The sequence below is a fragment of the Chelmon rostratus genome, chromosome 24 (assembly GCF_017976325.1).
Source record: "Chelmon rostratus isolate fCheRos1 chromosome 24, fCheRos1.pri, whole genome shotgun sequence".
Classification (NCBI taxonomy): domain Eukaryota; kingdom Metazoa; phylum Chordata; class Actinopteri; order Chaetodontiformes; family Chaetodontidae; genus Chelmon; species Chelmon rostratus.
Window position 1 is genome coordinate 1,498,295 of NC_055681.1, and position 18,623 is coordinate 1,516,917.

Consider the following 18,623-nt stretch of genomic DNA (forward strand, 5'->3'; position numbering starts at 1 on the left):
AGAATGAAAAATTGAAAAATGCCGTCAGAGGCACCCAAAGCTCATCAGTCCAAAACCCAAAGATAATGAGCATTTACACACTGTGAACAGTGTTTAAGCATCACCAACACAAACACATGAAAAAATAACTATTCTCTGTGTTTTATTCATACAAAATGAGACACATTGCGATAATTAAAATAACATTCATATACTTTTAAATTAGAAGGCACCTCAACATGACAACGCCAACAATATTTAAGGTGGGGTCTGTGGTTCCACTTTTTGACGAACGGATGCAGAGGTTGCAGTTTTGTCCTGTGTTGCTAACGTTAAAGGACCTTGCTGTTGTTGTGAAGTTAGCTGTAGCAGTTGTGAGTATTGGGTGCTGCTGCGTCGTGACATTTTGCTAGCTAGCCCAACAACACCATCACGTTCGAAGAAGTTAAACAGTTACTTCAACGTGAAACAAGACGAAAGTCCAGAAAGGACAAGATTCTGTCTTTAGCAACATGACAATGCCAACGATATTTAAGGTGGGGCCAGTGGTTCCACTTTTTGACAGATGGATGCGGAGGTTGTTTCTGCCTGACAGGTTAAAAACATTTCTGTTGCGATGTTTCACAGAACAGTTGGTCAGTGTGGTTTCGTCACGTTTGTTAGTGTTGCTAACGTTAAAGGACTTTGCTGTTGTTGTGATGTTAGCTGTAGCAGCAGTTGTGAGTATTAGGTGCTGCTGCGTCATGACAGTTTGCTAGCTAGCCCAGTTGTTGGCAATACACGTCCATGAATTTGGGGTTGAGAGTTATAGTCAAAGTATTTTTTTACTTTATGTCATATGTCTGTCCGTCTCCGTGTCTGTGAGTTCCAGTCACAGGGTGTAATCTACTGTGGTATAACTATATAATAGCTAACTAGCTAGTGGGCTAGCTATGACTCTTGCTAATTGCTGTGGTGGTTTTGCTCTGTTTATTGTTTGTTTGAGGACTGCTAGCGTTGTGTTGCAGCAGCTGTTTTTATGGTTTACTTTCAGGTTAGATTCAGAAAAGAAAACTTAAATGTTAACAACAGAAATACAAATGAGACCTGAACGTATCGTCCATTTGTTGAAGCATCGTAATATTATTATTATATTTCTAAATATATTTTTAGAGCTAACTTTGTTTTCAGATGACCTCTTTCAGTTTACACATGAATTATTTTACACATTTTAACGCTGCTTGACTTCGTGTTTCCCACGACAAGAGGGCACAAAGCTCTCAGGTGGTCAGGTTGTGTGAGGAAGCCTCGGTGTTGTTTGTCGGCTGATTTGACGTCGCTGTTCGGTTGTGGATCCACTCCAGGTAGTTGGACACTCGGGTGTAGATGCCGTAGTTGCCCGGTCGGGCGCAGCCCTTCCCCCAGCTGACGATCCCCAGCAGGAACACTGTCTTCTTGTACTTTGTCACCAGGGGTCCGCCGCTGTCGCCTTTGCACGAGTCCTGCCGGCCCTCGATGTATCCGGCACAGAACATGTTCTCAGTGAGCACCACGCCGCTCTCCTCCACACACTGCTGCGTCCGGATCCGTGGTACTTCCAGCCGCCGCAGGACCGTTGAGGTGGGTCCGTTCTCACCCCTCCTCCCCCAGCCGCTCACAGTGTGCAGGCTGATGGCCCAGAGGTCGCGCTCAGCCAGGGCTCGCGTCGGCAGGCAGGCTGGGACGGCGTAAGGCGTGTAGACGATGGGCGACGCCAGGCGAAGGAGGGCGATATCGTTGTTGGCAGTTTGCGACACATAGTTCTCGTGCATGATGACCTCAGCGACCTGGATGAGCTGCTCCGTGCCCTCGTTGACCTCCGTGTTGTGCTCGCCTGACAGACAAAGAGCGGGGTCAGAAAGTAAGAACATGTCTGTTAATCAGGTCCTGTTTCTTGAACTGTTGCTCACTGAGGGGATTCGTACCTGCGACCACCTTCAGGAACTGAGGATCAGTGTTCTCCAGGCAGTGAGATGCTGTGAGGATCCATGTGGGTTTATAAATCACTCCTCCACAGAAACCTTTGCCTTTGTACACCAGCAAAACCTTCATAAAACACACAAAGTATCTGTATTTCAGCCTTCGATCAGCATATAGAGGTCATATGTTACATTTGTCTTTTCTGTTCGGACGGAAAAAAAGATGGAGAAAACCACAGACCACATGACACTTGGTCTGACTCATATTGTGAGATTTACTACTTTTCTAGCTTTGTTTACGATGAAATCCTTCAAGTCCTGGTTGGTAATTTAATTCTCACTGTTTTGGAATTGTTTATAATATTCCTGGAACTTTGACCTTTATGTTACTGGTTAGCTTCAGTTTCCTCAGAAACACCTGACATGTTTGTTATGTTTGGAAACTTTGGGATTTCCACCAGCATGTGGTTTTGGAAGACTGTCAGAGATCAGGATCCAGGACTATAATTCCAGGTCTGTCCTCTGTGATGACTGAAGCTAAACTGCACTGACACTGCACACGGGCTTGACTGTAAACGGATGAACTGTTCCTTTAACTGTAGCGTACCTGCCAGGGGCATTCACCTTTGGGGCATTCCGTTCCCCCGACAATTCGAGCTCGAGAGTCGAGCTGCTTGTTTTTGTTTTCTGCCTGCAGGATGGGAACCATGCCGCACGCTACTGACTCTGAAACCACAAAACAGACATCTTCATTTTCAAATAAAGCAGCAGAAAATGTAAAACTTCATAAGTTTATGAGATATGTCAGAATTTTGAGATACCAAGTAATAAATGAAAAGATATCAACTCCAAAATTAGACATACAAAGTGAAAAAATGAATAAACTTCAGTAACTTTGGCTGTAATGTCGACTTTTCCTCGACATTACATCCTCCCACCTTTTGCTTCGCAGCTCAGCCCGTCAACGTCCAGGAAGTAACCATCTGCACATGAGCAGTTTAGTCTTTGCCCTCCCTCGTCTTCATCACAGAAATGGTCGCATCCTCCGTTCTCCAGTAGGCAAGTGTTGGGGACGGCCGTGTACTCTAAAACCAACAACACCATCACGTTTGTAGAAGTTTAACAGTTTACTTCTGTCTTTAGCTGCTTGTTCGCTTGTTCATTTTCAATTGAGGCGCCAATACAATAGTTTCCAGTACCAACACATAACAAAACAATACTTAATTTTTTTGCTTTGTGGTGTTGCAGCTTTTACTCGAGTCAGGTTCAGAGCACTTTTTCAGGCTGAAAACAGAGAAAACCTGCTCGCCTAGCTCCATCAAAAGTAAAAAATAGACCTTCCACTAACTCCAAAGCCATCCATGTGGAGACCAAGCCCTCCTGAGCAGTTAGGCTTTAGGATAATTTGTGTATTTTGCTCACCGAGCTCACAGTTGAGGCCGCTGAACTGTGGCAGGCAGTAGCAGGTGTAGGACGAACCCTGAGTGGAGCAGCTGCCGCCGTTCAGACAGGGGTTCGACAGACAGCTGTCTGGAACTACAGGATGAGACATCAGCCATTATTTCACCTTTCAGGACAACAGATCACACGGTCCAGGCGCTGTCACTGTTTCTGCTGTCAGAAGACTGCAGCGGTTTACATCAGAGACTTGATGGCGGCTCACGCAGAAGTTTGAGTTATGAGTCATGGTACTGGATCATGATGTCCAGAAACCAGGACGTTCAAGTCAAGTTCAAGTGAAACTGAGAGGGTGGCAGGTAATCCTTCCGTTAAAAAGAAAAAGTTGCCACGTCCAAAACAACATTGAATAGATTTTATTTCTACATCACATTAAAAAGCTTCCTGAATATTTTTGGAATTTAAGCAGCAATCTTTAAAATCAGTGGACGACACCTGTATATGACTTTACACCTGCCTCAGTTCATATGTTTCCACTTGTTAAAGTTGTGAATAATAATCTGTATTTATTTCATGAGTGACTGACCCACAAATCAAGTGTCTGGGTCCTGGTAAATGTCATGTCACCCTCCTGGATTCAGGTTGGAACTATCATTAGCCTTAGTTAGCAGCTAGCCTGGCCCGCAGACATAGTCGTCAGTCAAGACGTTAAACTGGACTGAGAATGAACCGAGGAAATGTGTGGTTACTTACGGTTGTATGTTTTCCAGAATTCGTCCTGAGGAAACAGAAATGTCCCACAGAGCGACGTTAACGTCCATTCAACAAATGAAAGAAGACTTGTTTGGAGAACAATGAAAAAGAAAGCGAGTCTGACCGTGGTCTCGTCGTGTTCGAACACCTCCCGGGCTTCCTCGTAGGAACAGATCTCCTCCAGACACTCCCTCTTCAGGTCTCCCATCTGTAGCTCCTCCAGCCATCCTGAGTTATACCTCCGAGTCCGGACCAGGATACCATGGGCTTGATCTGGATCCAGAAAGACTACCAAACAGAGAAGGTCCAGCAGAATGCTTTAGACTGAAATTTAGGTTTTGTCATGCTAAACGTGGTGGCGCTGTACAGATGGCATTGATCGATCGAGTTTTGGATCAATAAACACAACGATAAGAGGTCATGAGGTCAGCTGACATTTTGACTTCCTCACCTGTTGCTGCTCGGCAGCTGGAGAAGCTGAACGCGAACGTGAAGAAGAGTCTCAGCCACATAGTTGATTTCATCAGGGAGTTGGGTGCTGTGCTGCTGCTTTGTGGACCCAGAGGTGCAAAGTCTGGTCCACCCCCCCACCCCCTGTCACCAAACACCACTGATCACATGTTCCCAGCAGAAATACTCTGATAAACCGTGACCTATAGAAACGGGCTGCTGCTCTTCGCTGTCGGTACAGAATGAGAAATTCCTCCTTTTCACTCGGCGCCACGCCAAACGACCCGTTATTCTGATTCATGGCGTTATTTTATTTTCTGCCCCTGCTCTGCCTCTGATTGGCTCTGACACTGACATTTTTTTTATTACCCTAACCAAGCAACGAACATGAGCCAATCAGAGGGACATCGGGAACATCTTTCGAACTGCTGGGGATTTGGAATAATGGACCATCGGAACAACGAGCGTCGTCCCACTTGAAATTGAGGAAGGCTTCAGTTTGGGGAATTCTTTGCCTGCTTCGACAATGACATGATGTTGTGCTATATTATCAACACGTAGTATTTTTAAAGCTCAAATGAGGAGCTTCACAGGTTGTTATCAGTGGACTCACAGAAATAACATCCGTTCAATCAACATGTTTCTTCAGTAAACGTGAGAAACTTTAAATAAACTTACAGACTTCTGTGTGAGAACGACGTCACTGCTGAAAACTAAATACCCTCCAAACATTAATCAACTGACGTGAACACAGGATCATGAAATTTCACTTTGTGTTTATTTTTATTTGTTTCACAAGAACTCAGAAAAGAATCAATATTTGACAGGTTAAAATCATCCCTTTAGATCTCGTATGTTGAGCCAAACGATTTGAACTCGAGTCAGAAGCTTCAGAGTGCTTCATCTGTGCAGCAGATAACAGAACACGTTGCTGTGGTGAACGATTCATCCAAAAATGATCCCGCATTTAAAGCTGAATTGATTGAAGATGTGATCGTGTTTCATGGACGCCGTTAGCTGCTCATGTGGCTGAATTATAAGCTCTGTGATTGGATGGTGATTGTGGAACCAGATATTTCCTGACACCGTTGTCAGTCTGCTTTCAGAGGAGCTCCAACTGAGAGTCGAGTAATTTTGCCTTTATGGGTCTTTTCAGAACCAGGACATCTGAAATGAGTCCTCACACTTCACGACTCTGTAAAGACGACTCTGTTATGTTCCTAATATTGTTTTGTGCTCTACACTATATTCTAGTCTAACGTTCTAACATTATCTTTTAGTTCACCGTTTCGATTTAAACCCATCGCTACCCACTTTTGACCTGAACCCCACTCAGACAGTGGCCATGATATCCTCGATCCAGTCCAGGAAGTTGCTGACTTTGGTGTAGACGCCGTACATGTTTTCATTGGCGCACCCTTTCCCCCAGCTCACCACACCCGTCAGGAACCAGGTTTTCTTGTAGCGTGTCACCAGAGGGCCGCCGCTGTCACCTTTGCAGGCGTCCTGGCCTCCGGTCTTCAGCCCGGCACAGAGCATGTTCCTGGTGATGTTGAGCTTGGTGTGGAGGCGGCACTCCTGCAGAGGGACCCTTGGCAGAACCAGCCGTTGGAGAAACCTTGCTGGGGGACCGAATTGCGACAGGCGGCCCCAGCCGGACACGGTGGAGTGTCGGATGGTCGCCAGCGTTCGGCTGAAGGTGCTGTTGTGTGCGGGAAGGCAAATGGGAACCACGTAGAGTCCCAGTTTGATGGGGCGGTGGAGCTTCAGCATGGCCAGGTCATTGTCAGAGTTGGACTTGTTGTAGCCAGGGTGGATCATCACTTTGACCACCCGCCGCTTCTGCTCAGTCCTCTCATCCATGTGACGGTCATGTTCACCTTCACAGGGACAGAACATTTAGGTGTTGCATCAAATCAATGACATGAATGGGATGACATGAACACAACAAGCCCAGCAGGTGTGAGGAGAGCAACATTTTTGGTTCATCATTCTCTTTGAATGGCACAGATAACACAATGGACCAAAGCTTTGTTCTGGGATGTCCTGCACGACATCATGCTACCAACAAGATTAAAAATGTCTTTGTAGATTATAAAACGTGTAAAAACCAAAAATACAAAGGTGCAAAAACTCTCTTACCCACAGTGACGTGGAAGGTGCTGTTGGGATTTTTCCCAACGCATTGAGCCGCAGTCAAAATCCACTGATCTGACAGGACGATCGCTCCGCAGGAAAAACTATGATCTTCAGTCAGCAGAGCCTGAGCAGAGAGGCAGCGATTTACAGGATTGAGATTAAAGATGAGCACAAACTGAATGATGAAGAGGGAATTTCAAAGACTTGCCTGCCATGGACAGTGTCCTTTGGGGCAGATATGTCCATTAACAACCCTTGGGGCAAAGTGCATCAGAGGTCTTCCACATACCACATGATCTGGACCAGAGAGATGATCAGATTGGAGCCATATTACACAAGAAAACCTTCATGTACACACAACCCTGGACCAGAATGAAAACTGGAACATCACCAAAGAGATTTGAAGTTGCTCCCTGTTTGGTCGAGTTCTCAGAGGGGAAGCTAATGTGTAGCAACTTAGCGAGACCTCCCAAGCGATTTCTGAACTGGTTTCTCAAACCATTTTTACAGCTTTCTATTTTTTTTCCAGATGTGTCACATTTGACATCACAAACTCATCGGAAAACAGGGACAGCAGAAATGCTACAGTCAGCTGTCTCCAGTTACTGTGGCATTCTGGATGTTTGCTGGGGCATCATGAGTGTTTGTTAGGGTGTCAGTGTGGAAAATATAGTTTTCAGTGCTGGATGGCTGCGACAGGGCTTGAGATGGTGGTTGCTAGATTTCCTGATTTTACTAGGACATCATAAAGAGGTTGCTGTGGTGTTCAAATTGATTGCCTGGGTGTTGTTAGGTGGTTGCTACAGTGTTTGGGATGCTTGCTATGTATATTCCGAGTGTTTGCTAATACCCAGAATGACCAGAGAAGGAAACTACGTCTTTGTGTTTCCAGAAGTTAAAACAGTCAAAATGGACGTCCAATCTGAGCGACAATTTTCTTGTCTCGTCTGTCGTTTCAGATGTTTTTGTTTATTTCTAACTTGTAAAAATCACCTTCAGGCAGGCAGGTGCTGTTGTCCCGGTCCAGACTATATCCTGGAGCGCAGAAACACACATGAGAACGATCAGGAAGCTCCCTGCAGAAATGCTCACATCCTCCGTTTCGGGAGCGACAACCGTTGGAGGTCAAACGAGCTGCGTAGAGACACGTGACAACGACAGCGCTCACGACAGCAGCAACGTCTTCAACAACTGAACGTTCACACCGTTTTCAAAAAAAAGGGAGTCAGAGATTATTGTCTTGGCTGGAAGATGATAAAATTCAAATGGAATGAGAAGAACGGGCAACAGGATGTCAGTGTGCAGGTATTATTTTTGCAGATTATTGATACACAGCACCTTTATGTGATGAGATATACAGATGTGTGTGTGTGTCCCTCCTGAAGCTTATATTCACAATCTTTCCCTCCATCATGTGACAGAATCTAAAGATCCTCCCACCTTTTGCCTCGCAGCTCAGCCCATCAACGTCCAGGGCGTCACCATCTGCACATGAGCAGTTTAGTCCTCGTACTTCCTCGTCTTCATCACAGAAATGGTCGCAGCCTCCGTTCTCCAGCAGGCAAGTGTTGGGGACGGCCGTGTACTCTAAAACCAACAACACCGTCACATTTGAAGAAGTTTAACAGTTTACTTCAACATGAAACAAGATGAGAGTCCAGAAAACACGAGATTTTGTCTTTAGCTGCTTGTTCATTTTCAGTTGTGGCGCCAATACAATAGCTTCCAGTACCAACACATAACAAAACAATACTTTTTTGAGACCTTTGATACTTTGATTTGCAGCTTTTACTCGAGTCAGATTCAGAGTACTTTTTTAGGCTGAAAACAGAGAAAACCTGAAAAAAAACAGTTGGGCTTTGGGATAATTTGTGTATTTTGCTCACCGAGCTCACAGTTGAGGCCGCTGAACTGTGGCAGGCAGTCGCAGGTGTAGGACGAACCCTGAGTGGAGCAGCTGCCGCCGTTCAGACAGGGTTTCGACAGACAGCTGTCAGGAACTACAGGACAAGACATCAGCCGTTATTTCACGTTTCAGGACAACAGATCACACGGTCCAGGTGCCGACATTGTTTCTGCTGTCAGAAAACTGCAGCAGTTTACATCAGAGACTTGATGGCGGCTGACGCAGCAGTTTGAGTTATGAGTCATGGTACTGGATAACGATGTCCAGAAACCAGGACGTTCAAGTCAAGTTCAAGTGGCTCAGAAAATGTGTGATGAGAAGGATGTTGGAAACAGAGACTGAGAGGGTGGCAGGTAATCCTTCTGTTAAAGTAAAGTTTTAAGTTGAAAAATTTGCTGCGTCCCATGGGTACAAAACAACATTTAATAGATTAGCATGCATCTGAGATGAGAACAGTGAAAAACACCTTTCTCTGTAATTTGTGCTTTTTATAACTTTACACCTGCCGCCGTTCATATATTTACACTTTTTAAAGTTGTGAATAATATTCTGTATTTATTCCTGTGTGTGAATGAATTTCATGAGTCACTGACCCACAAATCAAGAGTCTGGGTCCTGGTAAATGTCATGTGACCCTCCTGGATTCAGGTTGGAACTATCATTAGCTTTAGCAGCTAGCGTGGCCCTCAGTCATATCAGAAGACATTTTGACTTCCTCACCTGTTGCTGCTCGGCAGCTGGAGAAGCTGAACGCGAAGGTGAAGAAGAGTCTCAGCCACATAGTTGATTTCATCAGGGAGTTGGGTGCTGTGCTGCTGCTTTGTGGACCCAGAGGTGCAAAGTCTGGTCCACCCCCGCCATCCGTCACCGACCACCACTGATCACATGTTCCCAGCAGAAATACTCTGACAAACTGTACAAACGGGCTGCTGCTCTCTGCAGTCTGTGCAGAATGACGCCACGCCAAACGACCCATTATAATGATTCATTGCGTTATTTTATTTTCCGCCTCTGATTGGCTCTGACATTGACATTTTTTTATTACCCTAACCAAGCAACGAACATGAGCCAATCAGAGGGACATCGGGAACATCTTTCGAACTGCTGGGGATTTGGAATAATGGACCATCGGAACAACGAGCGTCGTCACACTTGAAATAAAGGAAGGCTTCAGTTTGGGGAATTCTTTGCCTGCTTCGACAATGACATGATGTTGCGCTGTATTATCAACAAGTAGTATTTTTAAAGCTCAAATGAGGAGCTTCACAGGTTGTTATCAGTGGACTCACAGAAATAACATCCGTTCAATCAACATGTTTCTTCAGTAAACGTGAGAAACTAAACAAACTTACCGACTTCTGTGTGAGAACGACGTCACTGCTGAAAACTAAATACCCTCCAAACATTAATCAACTGACGTGAACACAGGATCATGAAATTTCACTTTGTGTTTATTTTTATTTGTTTCACAAGAACTCAGAAAAGAATCAACATTTCACAGGATAAAATCATCCCTTTAGATCTCGTATGTTGAGCCAAACCATTTGAACTCGAGTCAGAAGCTTCAGAGTGCTTCATCTGTGCAGCAGATAACAGAACACGTTGCTGTGGTGAACGATTCATCCAAAAATGATCCCGCATTTAAAGCTGAATTGATTGAAGATGTGATCGTGTTTCGTGGACGCCGTTAGCTGCTCATGTGGCTGAATTATAAGCTCTGTGATTGGATGGTGATTGTGGAACCAGATATTTCCTGACACCGTTGTCAGTCTGCTTTCAGAGGAGCTCCAACTGAGAGTCGAGTAATTTTGCCTTTATGGGTCTTTTCAGAACCAGGACATCTGAAATGAGTCCTCACACTTCACGACTCTGTGAAGACGACTCCGTTATGTTCCTAATATTGTTTTGTGCTCTACACTATATTCTAGTCTAACGTTCTAACATTATCTTTTAGTTCACCGTTTCGATTTAAACCCATCGCTACCCACTTTTGACCTGAACCCCACTCAGACAGTGGCCATGATATCCTCGATCCAGTCCAGGAAGTTGCTGACCTTGGTGTAGACGCCGTACATGTTTTCATTGGCGCACCCTTTCCCCCAGCTCACCACACCCGTCAGGAACCAGGTTTTCTTGTAGCGTGTCACCAGAGGGCCGCCGCTGTCACCTTTGCAGGCGTCCTGGCCTCCGGTCCTCAGCCCGGCACAGAGCATGTTCCTGGTGATGTTGAGCTTGGTGTGGAGGCGGCACTCCTGCAGAGGGACCCTTGGCAGAACCAGCCGTTGGAGAAACCTTGCTGGGGGACCGAATTGCGACAGGCGGCCCCAGCCGGACACTGTGGAGTGTCGGATGGTCGCCAGCGTTCGGCTGAAGGTGCTGTTCTGTGCGGGAAGGCAAATGGGAACCACGTAGAGTCCCAGTTTGATGGGGCGGTGGAGCTTCAGCATGGCCAGATCGGTGTCAGAGTTGGACTTGTTGTAGGCGCGGTGGATCATCACTTTGACCACCCGCCGCTTCTGCTCAGTCCTCTCCTCCACGTGAAGGTCATGTTCACCTTCACAGGGACAGAACGTTTCGGTGATGCATCAAATCAATGACGGAATGAAAAATGACATGAACACAACAAGCCCAGCAGGTGTGTCATCATGCTACCAACAAGATTAAAAAATGTTTTTGTAGATTATAAAACGTGTAAAAACCAAAAACACGATGGTGTGAAAACTCTCTTACCCACAGTGACGTGGAAGATGCCGTTGGGATTTTTCCCAACGCAGTGAGCTGCAGTCAAAATCCACTGATCTGATAGGACGATCGCTCCGCAGGAATAATTATGATTTTCAGTCAGCAGAGCCTGAGCAGAGAGGCAGCGATTTACAGGAAGACAACGGATGAGATTAAAGATGAGCACAAACTGAATGATGAAGAGGGAATTTCAACGCTTTTAGCTCCTATTCATCTGGATTTTATTCAGGTGACGATGTACATTTCTGAGGTTAACATGGGCACATACAAGCCAGACTAGACACAAATAAGGAGTGAGACAGTAAATAAACTGTCGGTAACACGTCCAAAGACTTGCCTGCCATGGACAGTGTCCTTTGGGGCAGATCTCTCCATTAATAACCCTCGGGGCAAAGTGCATCAGAGGTCTTCCACAGGCCACACGATCTGGACCAGAGAGATGATCAGATTGGAGCCATATTACACAAGAAAACCTTCATGTACACACAACCCTGGACCAGAATGAAAACTGGAACATCACCAAAGAGATTTGAAGTTGCTCCCTGTTTGGTCGAGTTCTCAGAGGGGAAGCTAATGTGTAGCTAATTAGTGGGAAGTTCCACTACAACATCATGAAGGGGTTGCTATGGTGTTCAAGTTGATTGCCTGGGTGTTGCTAGGTGGTTGCTACAGTGTTTGGGATGCTTGCTATATATATTCTGGGGGCTTGCTAATACCCAGAATGACCAGAGAAGGAAACTACGTCTTTGTCTGTTTCCAGAAGTTAAAAACAGTCACAATGGACGTCCAATCTGAGCGACAATCTTCTTGTCTTGTCTGTTGTTTCAGATGTTTTGGTGTTTTTCCTAGCTTGTGAAAATCAGCTCTGACCTTCAGGCAGGCAGGTGCTGTTGTCCCGGTCCAGACTATATCCTGGAGCGCAGAAGCACACATGAGAACGATCGGGAAGCTCCCTGCAGAAATGCTCACATCCTCCGTTTCGGTAGCGACAACCGTTGGAGGTCAAACGAGCTGCGTAGAGACACGTGACAACGACCGCGCTCACGACAGCAGCAACGTCTTCAACAATTGAACGCTCATGGAAATGTAAACATACCTTTGTCACAGTTGGTTCCATGGAAACCAGGTGAACACTTGCAGACGTAGGTGTCGATCTGGCGAGTACAGGTCGCTCCGTTCTTACAGGGAGATGACAGGCAGTGATCCACCGCTGAAAACAGGAAGTCGCAGAAAGACTTTTTTTTTTTTCTCAAGAATGTATCTTTACATTATTTATATAGTATTTGTAATAATGTGGAGCTTTGGACTGTTGGTTGGACTTAACAAACATTGTGAAGGCGTCACTTTGGCCTCATCGTCACCACATTTCTCACTATTGACATCATGTTTCCAAACCAAACAATCAATCAATTCATGGATAAAAATAATCGGCAGATTCATCCAGAACTTGTTGAGGTCTTCATTTGTCAGGTTGAATCCTGTACCTGTGTACATCCTCCAGAAGGCTTCCTGAGCAGACAGAGACAACACAACTTAATGACAGAAGCAATAACACCTATAAACCACATGTGAATGAGGTCGACTCTGGACTGACCAGCTGCTGTGGCAGGGCGAAGATCTCCTTGGCCTCCTCGTAGGTGCATTTCTCCTCCAGACACTCGCGCTCCAGATTGCCTCTCTTCAGCTCCTCCAACAAGTAGTTTGCCCGACGACTGCGACGCAGGAAAACGCTGGCCTCAGGTCTGCTCACAAACACTCCTGCATGCACAAAATACAAAACTGAACCAGTTTGTTGCATGTTTCATGTGATCTATAGCTTTAGAGCTGCAACGATCAAAAGAAAATTCCTCAGAAATGATTTTGATTTGGAATTTGATGGTTCTACTTTCTGAAATGAGAGAATTTGCTGCTTTTTTTTGTTCTTACATCATAGTAACTTATATTTTGTGGTTGGTAATGTTAATGATGTATTTTATGATGAGTATTTTTCAGTATTTTAGATGTTTTACAGACCAATCAATTAATTGAATATGAAAATAATTGTTAGGGGTTTTTTGTCACCATTGTTCTTGGATGTAGCTTTGTGGCTAGCTATGCGGGCTAAGCTAACAATAATGCTAATGCAAGGACATTTAACCTATATAAAAACCAGTATGAACTGACATTTCTGAACTTTTTTATCAAAAAGAATCACAAAACCATCATTATTCATGGACGCTAACGTAACTTTAGCGTACGAAATGTTTAAAGCAAAGCGCAGAGGTCTTCACAGCGGTCTGAGGAGAGCAACTGTCGCTCTGGTCTTTCAAGGTGGATCAAAACTGAACAAGAAGAAAAACAAGAAAAACATAAGAAGGGGACTGACCTCCGGGAAACCCAGTGCATGCTGGGATAGAAGCGATGAGGAGTCGCAGGAGGAAGAGTTGCTTCGTTTCTCTGCCGACTGACGCCATGTTTGTTCTGATCTGATCAAAGGTCAGAAAACACAGTAAAAACACACAAAACCCTCTCTCTCTTTCACACACACACAAATACACAGTACAAATACTGCGTCCACTGACTGCAGTATTGCCCATAAACACCCAGAAAAAACAGTCTTACTGTGGACTGTCGAGTCCGACATGAACACACTGCTTCTGCCAACATTCGATCAGTTTCGGTCATTTCAGTCACTTCACAAGAGATTTCTGTGTTTGTGCTTTTCTTTGAACGCTTCTCGCTGCTTTGAAGTGGGCGGGGAAAAGATGATGTCACATACGTCTGTGCACCAATCAGGATTTCGCAATATTTTGGATCAAAGCGACAGATGTTTGTCTCTCTGAAGTGTCAGATCCAGTTGAGAGGCCTTCAGGCCAAACACAGATCATCACATCCGTCTGGTTCCCTCCCATCCCTCCATTAGTGATGGATAGACTTTTACACTTACATATAAACTGTTGAACATGGTTGTTGAGGGATTTAAGGACTGGACAAGATACTGTAATGTCAGCAGTATGTTCATTTTCACAGTCTGCCAATTACAGTCATGCGCAAACTCGTCCACTGACCAACATCAAACTCGATTCTCCTGAGCAATGAGAGACAATTAAGCTTGTACAAATTTTTAAGGTCATTATCTTCAGTTATTGCAATATATTTTTTTTACCATTCAGATGCCAGTTAAATAAGCATGTGTGCAGAAACTCAGTGTAATTAGAATCAGTTTTTTCCCAGCTCATCTCATCCTAAAATAACAACATAAATGTTGAGAAGAAGAAATATTTTACTTTTTTTTATTCGATAATACAAACAATCCAAACCATATAACAAAACTGTCAGAGTACAAGTTTAAAGAAATAAAATAGATTTTCATTATTAAATAGAAATAAATCAAGAGAAATTGAATAAAAAAGGTTCACTGTTGTGGAAACAGGAAGACAATCAGGGTTTGTTGAATTTTTAAAGCTGCAGTTCCCCTCCGCTCCTCCGGGGGCGACACCACTCTCACTGCATCTCCTTCAGGATGTCGGGGATGAACTCCTGGGCGTCTCTCAGTTCGTCCTTCCACTCCTGCGGGACGACGGCTCCACTGTACGAGCCCCCCGCCCCCAGCAGGGCTCCCAGCGCCGCACCGCGGTTACAGTTCTCACCTGGAGCACGAACACAGCGTAAACAACAACAAATACACCTGTACAACACGCTCTGATGAAACTGCGTGACAAGCTTCTGTACGAACCTCCACAGTTGGTGTTTGCCAGGATTCCTCCTCTGGGGTCGTCATGAAACTCGTGAGCCAGATAAAACATACTGGACAGAGCTCCTGTTGGTCCACAACAACAACAACAGGTGACTGTTAGACTTCACAACGTCTCACCCTCTACCTGTAATGATCATGTGGTCTGTGGAGCAGAGATCCTGGATTTGAACCTTTAGTGTAGCAGGCCAGACCGAGGTAGTTCACAGCGCTCTGGTGGACCTTCAGTCGCTCCTCGGAGGACTCTGCAAACCTGAATCACACACAAACACACAGTTTCAGGAGCTTCAGAGCTTTCCTGGAACACTTCGAACCAGCCTCCTCCGTGTTTGAGACAGTCGTACCTGGCGGCTTTGCGGCTGTAGCTCTGGCAGGTGTCCCAGGCGTCCAGCTTCCTCAGAGCGAGCTCGGCCTGCTGGCGGACGCTGGCTCCGCCCAGCACGGCGTGCAGCGCCCGGCTGTAAATTGACACGTAGTCGGGCACCTTTGGGTGGGGGTGGGTGAGCTTCACAAACTCTACAGCTGCTGAAACCTGAGGACAACATTTTAAGACTTTAAACATTCTGTTCCAAACATTTCTTTCCAACCAACAACAAACGATGGTCTTCAGACGACTGGTGATCACTCACAGCTTGCTCCTCATTGGCTGAGGCTGACAGCAGGATGAAGGGGAGGACCATGGGAAGGCAGCCGATCGCGTCCAGCTGGCTGTCGGCGAACGCGGAGCTCAACTTCTGCCTGGAGTGTTTTTCTGCAAACGTCAGAACCTGAAAAACGAGGCGAGTAAAAACAGTTAAAGCAGAAATGCAGCCGGGAGGCGACTGGTGCTCCAGGGTGTGTTTGTTTTACCTCATGGGGCAAAGTCGGTCTGCTGTCCTGCCAGTCGACGAAGAACGAGCGGTGGAAGGACTCGGCGTATGTGTCGCGGTGCGAGCCGGGCTCCGTCAGGAAGTGGACGTAGTCTGACAGCACAGCGGCTCGGGCGTCCGGCGTGGAGACGTCGGTGAAACGACCAGAGACCAGTGACTGAGCCGCTCGGAGAGAACAGAGGACGTTCAGGGTGTTGTCACCGGACTGAAGACCTGAGGAGCACAAAAACAGACCCCTGAAGACCTGGACACAACAAACACAGACCACTCCTCTTGGCAGTAACGAGAAATTGAATAACGCAATTAGAGTTACTGCAGCTGCAGAAGACAGCAGACAAACACGGTCTCCTTCCTGGATTTTATGGTTCATGATCTAACGTCGCTCGACCTCACTAATCACAGTGATTGTAATGTTTCTCATGTAAATTGAAGAAAGTTGGATTCATCCAATAAAATTATTTATGAATTACTGCAGCAAAGCTCAGTTAACATCTACGTCCAGCATCATGTGGGGCAGCTTCGACCAAATCCTGCTGTCAAACCTAAACAGCTCAAGAAAGCTTTTAGGGTGGAATACTAGTCATTGCTGCCCTCTGGTGGTCAGGAGTATGAGTAACTTGCATCACAACTTGTACAATAATTTGACAGATTTTTTCTTGTTCCACACTGCGCCACAGCAACACTAAATTTAGGAAATAACACAAAAGTTACTTTCCCTAGTAACTAATTACTTTCATATACACTAATAGGTACAGTAATTCAATTGCTTTTGAGAGAAGTAATCAGTAACAGCAATTGATTATTTGTGTTCAGTAACTTGAATAACACTGGTCAGCAGTACCTTGATGATAGTGGACTGTGCCTTTGGAGGACTTCCACAGGTTCAGTTTATCGTGGAGGATCACGTTACCGACCACATCAGGCCGCTTTCCACCGGACGACCAGGCGGTCCGACCGCTGCCACCTGCACCAAACAAACCGGAGGGTCAGAATAAATATGAACAAGTTCTGGCACAGTAACATCAACATCTGTATGATGTGATGATGTGATGTCATTTTTCCTGTTCCTTTGTCTGGAACTTTGCAGGACTTTAAAGCTTCATTAAAAAGTTTTCCTACTGGTGCTGGAGAGGCTGAGGATGCTGGACGGGTGTCTGTCTCTGGGCGAGTTGAAGCCTGATATCCAGCCCCCGAAGTCCCTCCAGATGTCGTTGATGTCATAGTACCAGTGGACCGGCATGGACATGGAGTCGGCCGCACACATCGCCCACAACGCTTCACCGACTGACCGCCGCACCTGAGCCATCTCACCTGAGGTGGAGTGTTTCAGCTCTGAACATGGAGGCTGGCAGAATCCCACCGCCGTCAAAGAAGAGTAAACGTTAGAGTGATAAACGCAGCTGCAACAGAATAATAGCATGCCTTCATAAGCCCATGTGTTTATGTGTCTCACCAACCTTTTTTTAATTCAAAAATTTGGACATTGCACTTCGCCGTATTTCAATTTTTCATATTTCAACCAATTGTTCAGCTCAACTTGAACTGATGAACTATAAGTGTGTACGATTGTCTCTATTGGTCATACAATATTTGTTTTTAAAGATTATGTTTGTCCTTAATATCTTTAAATGAAACTGAGGCTGGTGTGAAAAAGGTTGTTGTTGTACTTATATTATTATTTTGAGAGACTTAGAATACACTAAAGGTTCATTAGAATGGGCCATTAAAGAAACATGGACACTTACTGATAATGATTTGGTATAATTGACATGATTTATAAAGAAATTCTGCATCATTGTCCTTCAGAACAAACCCAAACTTCACTTCTGATCATTACACCTGTTGTCAGTGAATCTAAAGGTGTTTCTTAGAGAACACAGCTGCAGCCCAAAGGTTTTTACACACCTTTGTGTAGCTGCTGTGTGACTAAGCTCGATGCCAAAAGTAACTCAGTGTGAGACGATAAAATGAAGTATTTCAGTCCGTCGGGCAGCAGTCTATTCGAACTTTAAAATACATATTTTTGTTAAGTGTAATGTTTGCTCACCTTTCACACGACCGGTCGACACGCCACGGCTCCCTGTTCTTGATGATTCCTTCAATGAACTTGCATAAGTTCATTAGTACACAGTTACAAAACTACCCAGGAAGTGGCTAACGTTAGCACCTTCATGCTAACATTGATGATTTTTCGCTGCCATAAATTGTCGTTACAGCCGGCGACAGTCCCTTTGTGTTTCATGAATGTATCCATGGTATGTTTCCGTACATCCGAATGTATACAAAGTTCGTATTTGTATTTTCACGAAGTTATAAAAGCAGTGTTATGAAAAGTTGAAGGTTTATTGTTGGTCGCATTTTTGACCACTTCTGCAGTACGGTGGTCGGGACGGTTCAGAAACGAGACGGCGCACAAACACTCACTGCTTCAATGGGAGAAGTGAACGTGATGTGGTCAGTTCTTTCGCACCAGAGTAACCGAAAAACTATTTAAACCGTTTTTTACAAGCCGCATATCTTTTAAACGTTCTGACACTAACATGTCATTTTCAGAGAGACAAACCAGGAGAAATTAACTTGTTCGAGGCTTGTGTCTGGTTCAGCAACACACTCTCGCGAGATCTGGCAACACGGCTCTCTTCCAAAGATGGTCCATAGCAATATTAAGATAGCAGATCAAAACGAGGGGCAAATTAATTTTAATGTTAATGTTATTA

At 45.1% G+C, this 18,623-nt stretch overlaps 4 protein-coding genes across 4 annotated transcripts; all 4 read right to left on the minus strand.

The window, feature by feature from the left end:
• Nucleotides 1-1,238: 1,238 nt before the first annotated feature.
• LOC121627667 (coagulation factor VII-like) lies at nt 1,239-4,579 on the minus strand. Its single transcript, XM_041966694.1, has 8 exons — nt 4,519-4,579; nt 4,192-4,355; nt 4,068-4,092; nt 3,339-3,452; nt 2,855-3,001; nt 2,524-2,642; nt 1,923-2,043; nt 1,239-1,831 (listed from the first exon to the last, which is right to left on the minus strand). Exons 1-8 carry the CDS (start codon nt 4,577-4,579, stop codon nt 1,239-1,241), a joined length of 1,344 nt encoding a protein of 447 aa, XP_041822628.1.
• A 1,270-nt stretch (nt 4,580-5,849) lies between these two features.
• Nucleotides 5,850-9,343, minus strand: LOC121627668 (coagulation factor IX-like). The gene is made up of 7 exons (XM_041966695.1): nt 9,283-9,343; nt 8,543-8,656; nt 8,097-8,243; nt 7,650-7,790; nt 6,865-6,953; nt 6,660-6,780; nt 5,850-6,397 (listed from the first exon to the last, which is right to left on the minus strand). Exons 1-7 carry the CDS (start codon nt 9,341-9,343, stop codon nt 5,850-5,852), a joined length of 1,221 nt encoding a protein of 406 aa, XP_041822629.1.
• Nucleotides 9,344-10,568: 1,225 nt separating this feature from the next.
• LOC121627669 (coagulation factor VII-like) lies at nt 10,569-13,757 on the minus strand. Its single transcript, XM_041966696.1, has 8 exons — nt 13,670-13,757; nt 12,899-13,062; nt 12,789-12,813; nt 12,401-12,514; nt 12,175-12,315; nt 11,642-11,730; nt 11,293-11,413; nt 10,569-11,116 (listed from the first exon to the last, which is right to left on the minus strand). The coding sequence occupies exons 1-8, from the start codon at nt 13,755-13,757 to the stop codon at nt 10,569-10,571; spliced, it is 1,290 nt and encodes a 429-aa protein (XP_041822630.1).
• An 809-nt stretch (nt 13,758-14,566) lies between these two features.
• On the minus strand, nt 14,567-18,491 carry LOC121627405. The gene is made up of 9 exons (XM_041966301.1): nt 17,954-18,491; nt 17,026-17,251; nt 16,748-16,870; nt 15,887-16,119; nt 15,667-15,804; nt 15,382-15,569; nt 15,211-15,290; nt 15,020-15,103; nt 14,567-14,933 (listed from the first exon to the last, which is right to left on the minus strand). Exons 2-9 carry the CDS (start codon nt 17,210-17,212, stop codon nt 14,788-14,790), a joined length of 1,179 nt encoding a protein of 392 aa, XP_041822235.1. The 5' UTR covers nt 17,213-17,251; nt 17,954-18,491; the 3' UTR covers nt 14,567-14,787.
• Nucleotides 18,492-18,623: the final 132 nt, after the last annotated feature.

Excerpts from the sequence above, each read along its gene's own strand:
- LOC121627667 (XM_041966694.1), bottom strand. The coding sequence starts at position 4,579 with ATGTGGCTGAGACTCTTCTTCACGTTCGCGTTCAGCTTCTCCAGCTGC. Across the intron at positions 3,453-4,067 it reads ATTCTGGAAAACATACAACC|TTCCAGACAGCTGTCTGTCG; the intron begins GTAAGTAACCAC and ends CTCATCCTGTAG. Across the intron at positions 2,044-2,523 it reads AAGGTGAATGCCCCTGGCAG|GTTTTGCTGGTGTACAAAGG; the intron begins GTACGCTACAGT and ends TGTTTTATGAAG.
- LOC121627668 (XM_041966695.1), bottom strand. The coding sequence starts at position 9,343 with ATGTGGCTGAGACTCTTCTTCACCTTCGCGTTCAGCTTCTCCAGCTGC. Across the intron at positions 8,244-8,542 it reads CGGCCTCAACTGTGAGCTCG|AGTACACGGCCGTCCCCAAC; the intron begins GTGAGCAAAATA and ends TGTTGGTTTTAG. Across the intron at positions 6,398-6,659 it reads CACCTTCCACGTCACTGTGG|GTGAACATGACCGTCACATG; the intron begins GTAAGAGAGTTT and ends GTCCCTGTGAAG.
- LOC121627405 (XM_041966301.1), bottom strand. The coding sequence starts at position 17,212 with ATGGCTCAGGTGCGGCGGTCAGTCGGTGAAGCGTTGTGGGCGATGTGT. Across the intron at positions 16,120-16,747 it reads CACAGTCCACTATCATCAAG|GTCTTCAGTCCGGTGACAAC; the intron begins GTACTGCTGACC and ends TGTGCTCCTCAG. Across the intron at positions 15,291-15,381 it reads TACAGCCGCAAAGCCGCCAG|GTTTGCAGAGTCCTCCGAGG; the intron begins GTACGACTGTCT and ends TGTGTGATTCAG.
- LOC121627669 (XM_041966696.1), bottom strand. The coding sequence starts at position 13,757 with ATGGCGTCAGTCGGCAGAGAAACGAAGCAACTCTTCCTCCTGCGACTC. Across the intron at positions 11,731-12,174 it reads CAGCACCTGCCTGCCTGAAG|ATCGTGTGGCCTGTGGAAGA; the intron begins GTCAGAGCTGAT and ends TCTCTGGTCCAG. Across the intron at positions 11,414-11,641 it reads AAGGACACTGTCCATGGCAG|GCTCTGCTGACTGAAAATCA; the intron begins GCAAGTCTTTGG and ends CTCTCTGCTCAG.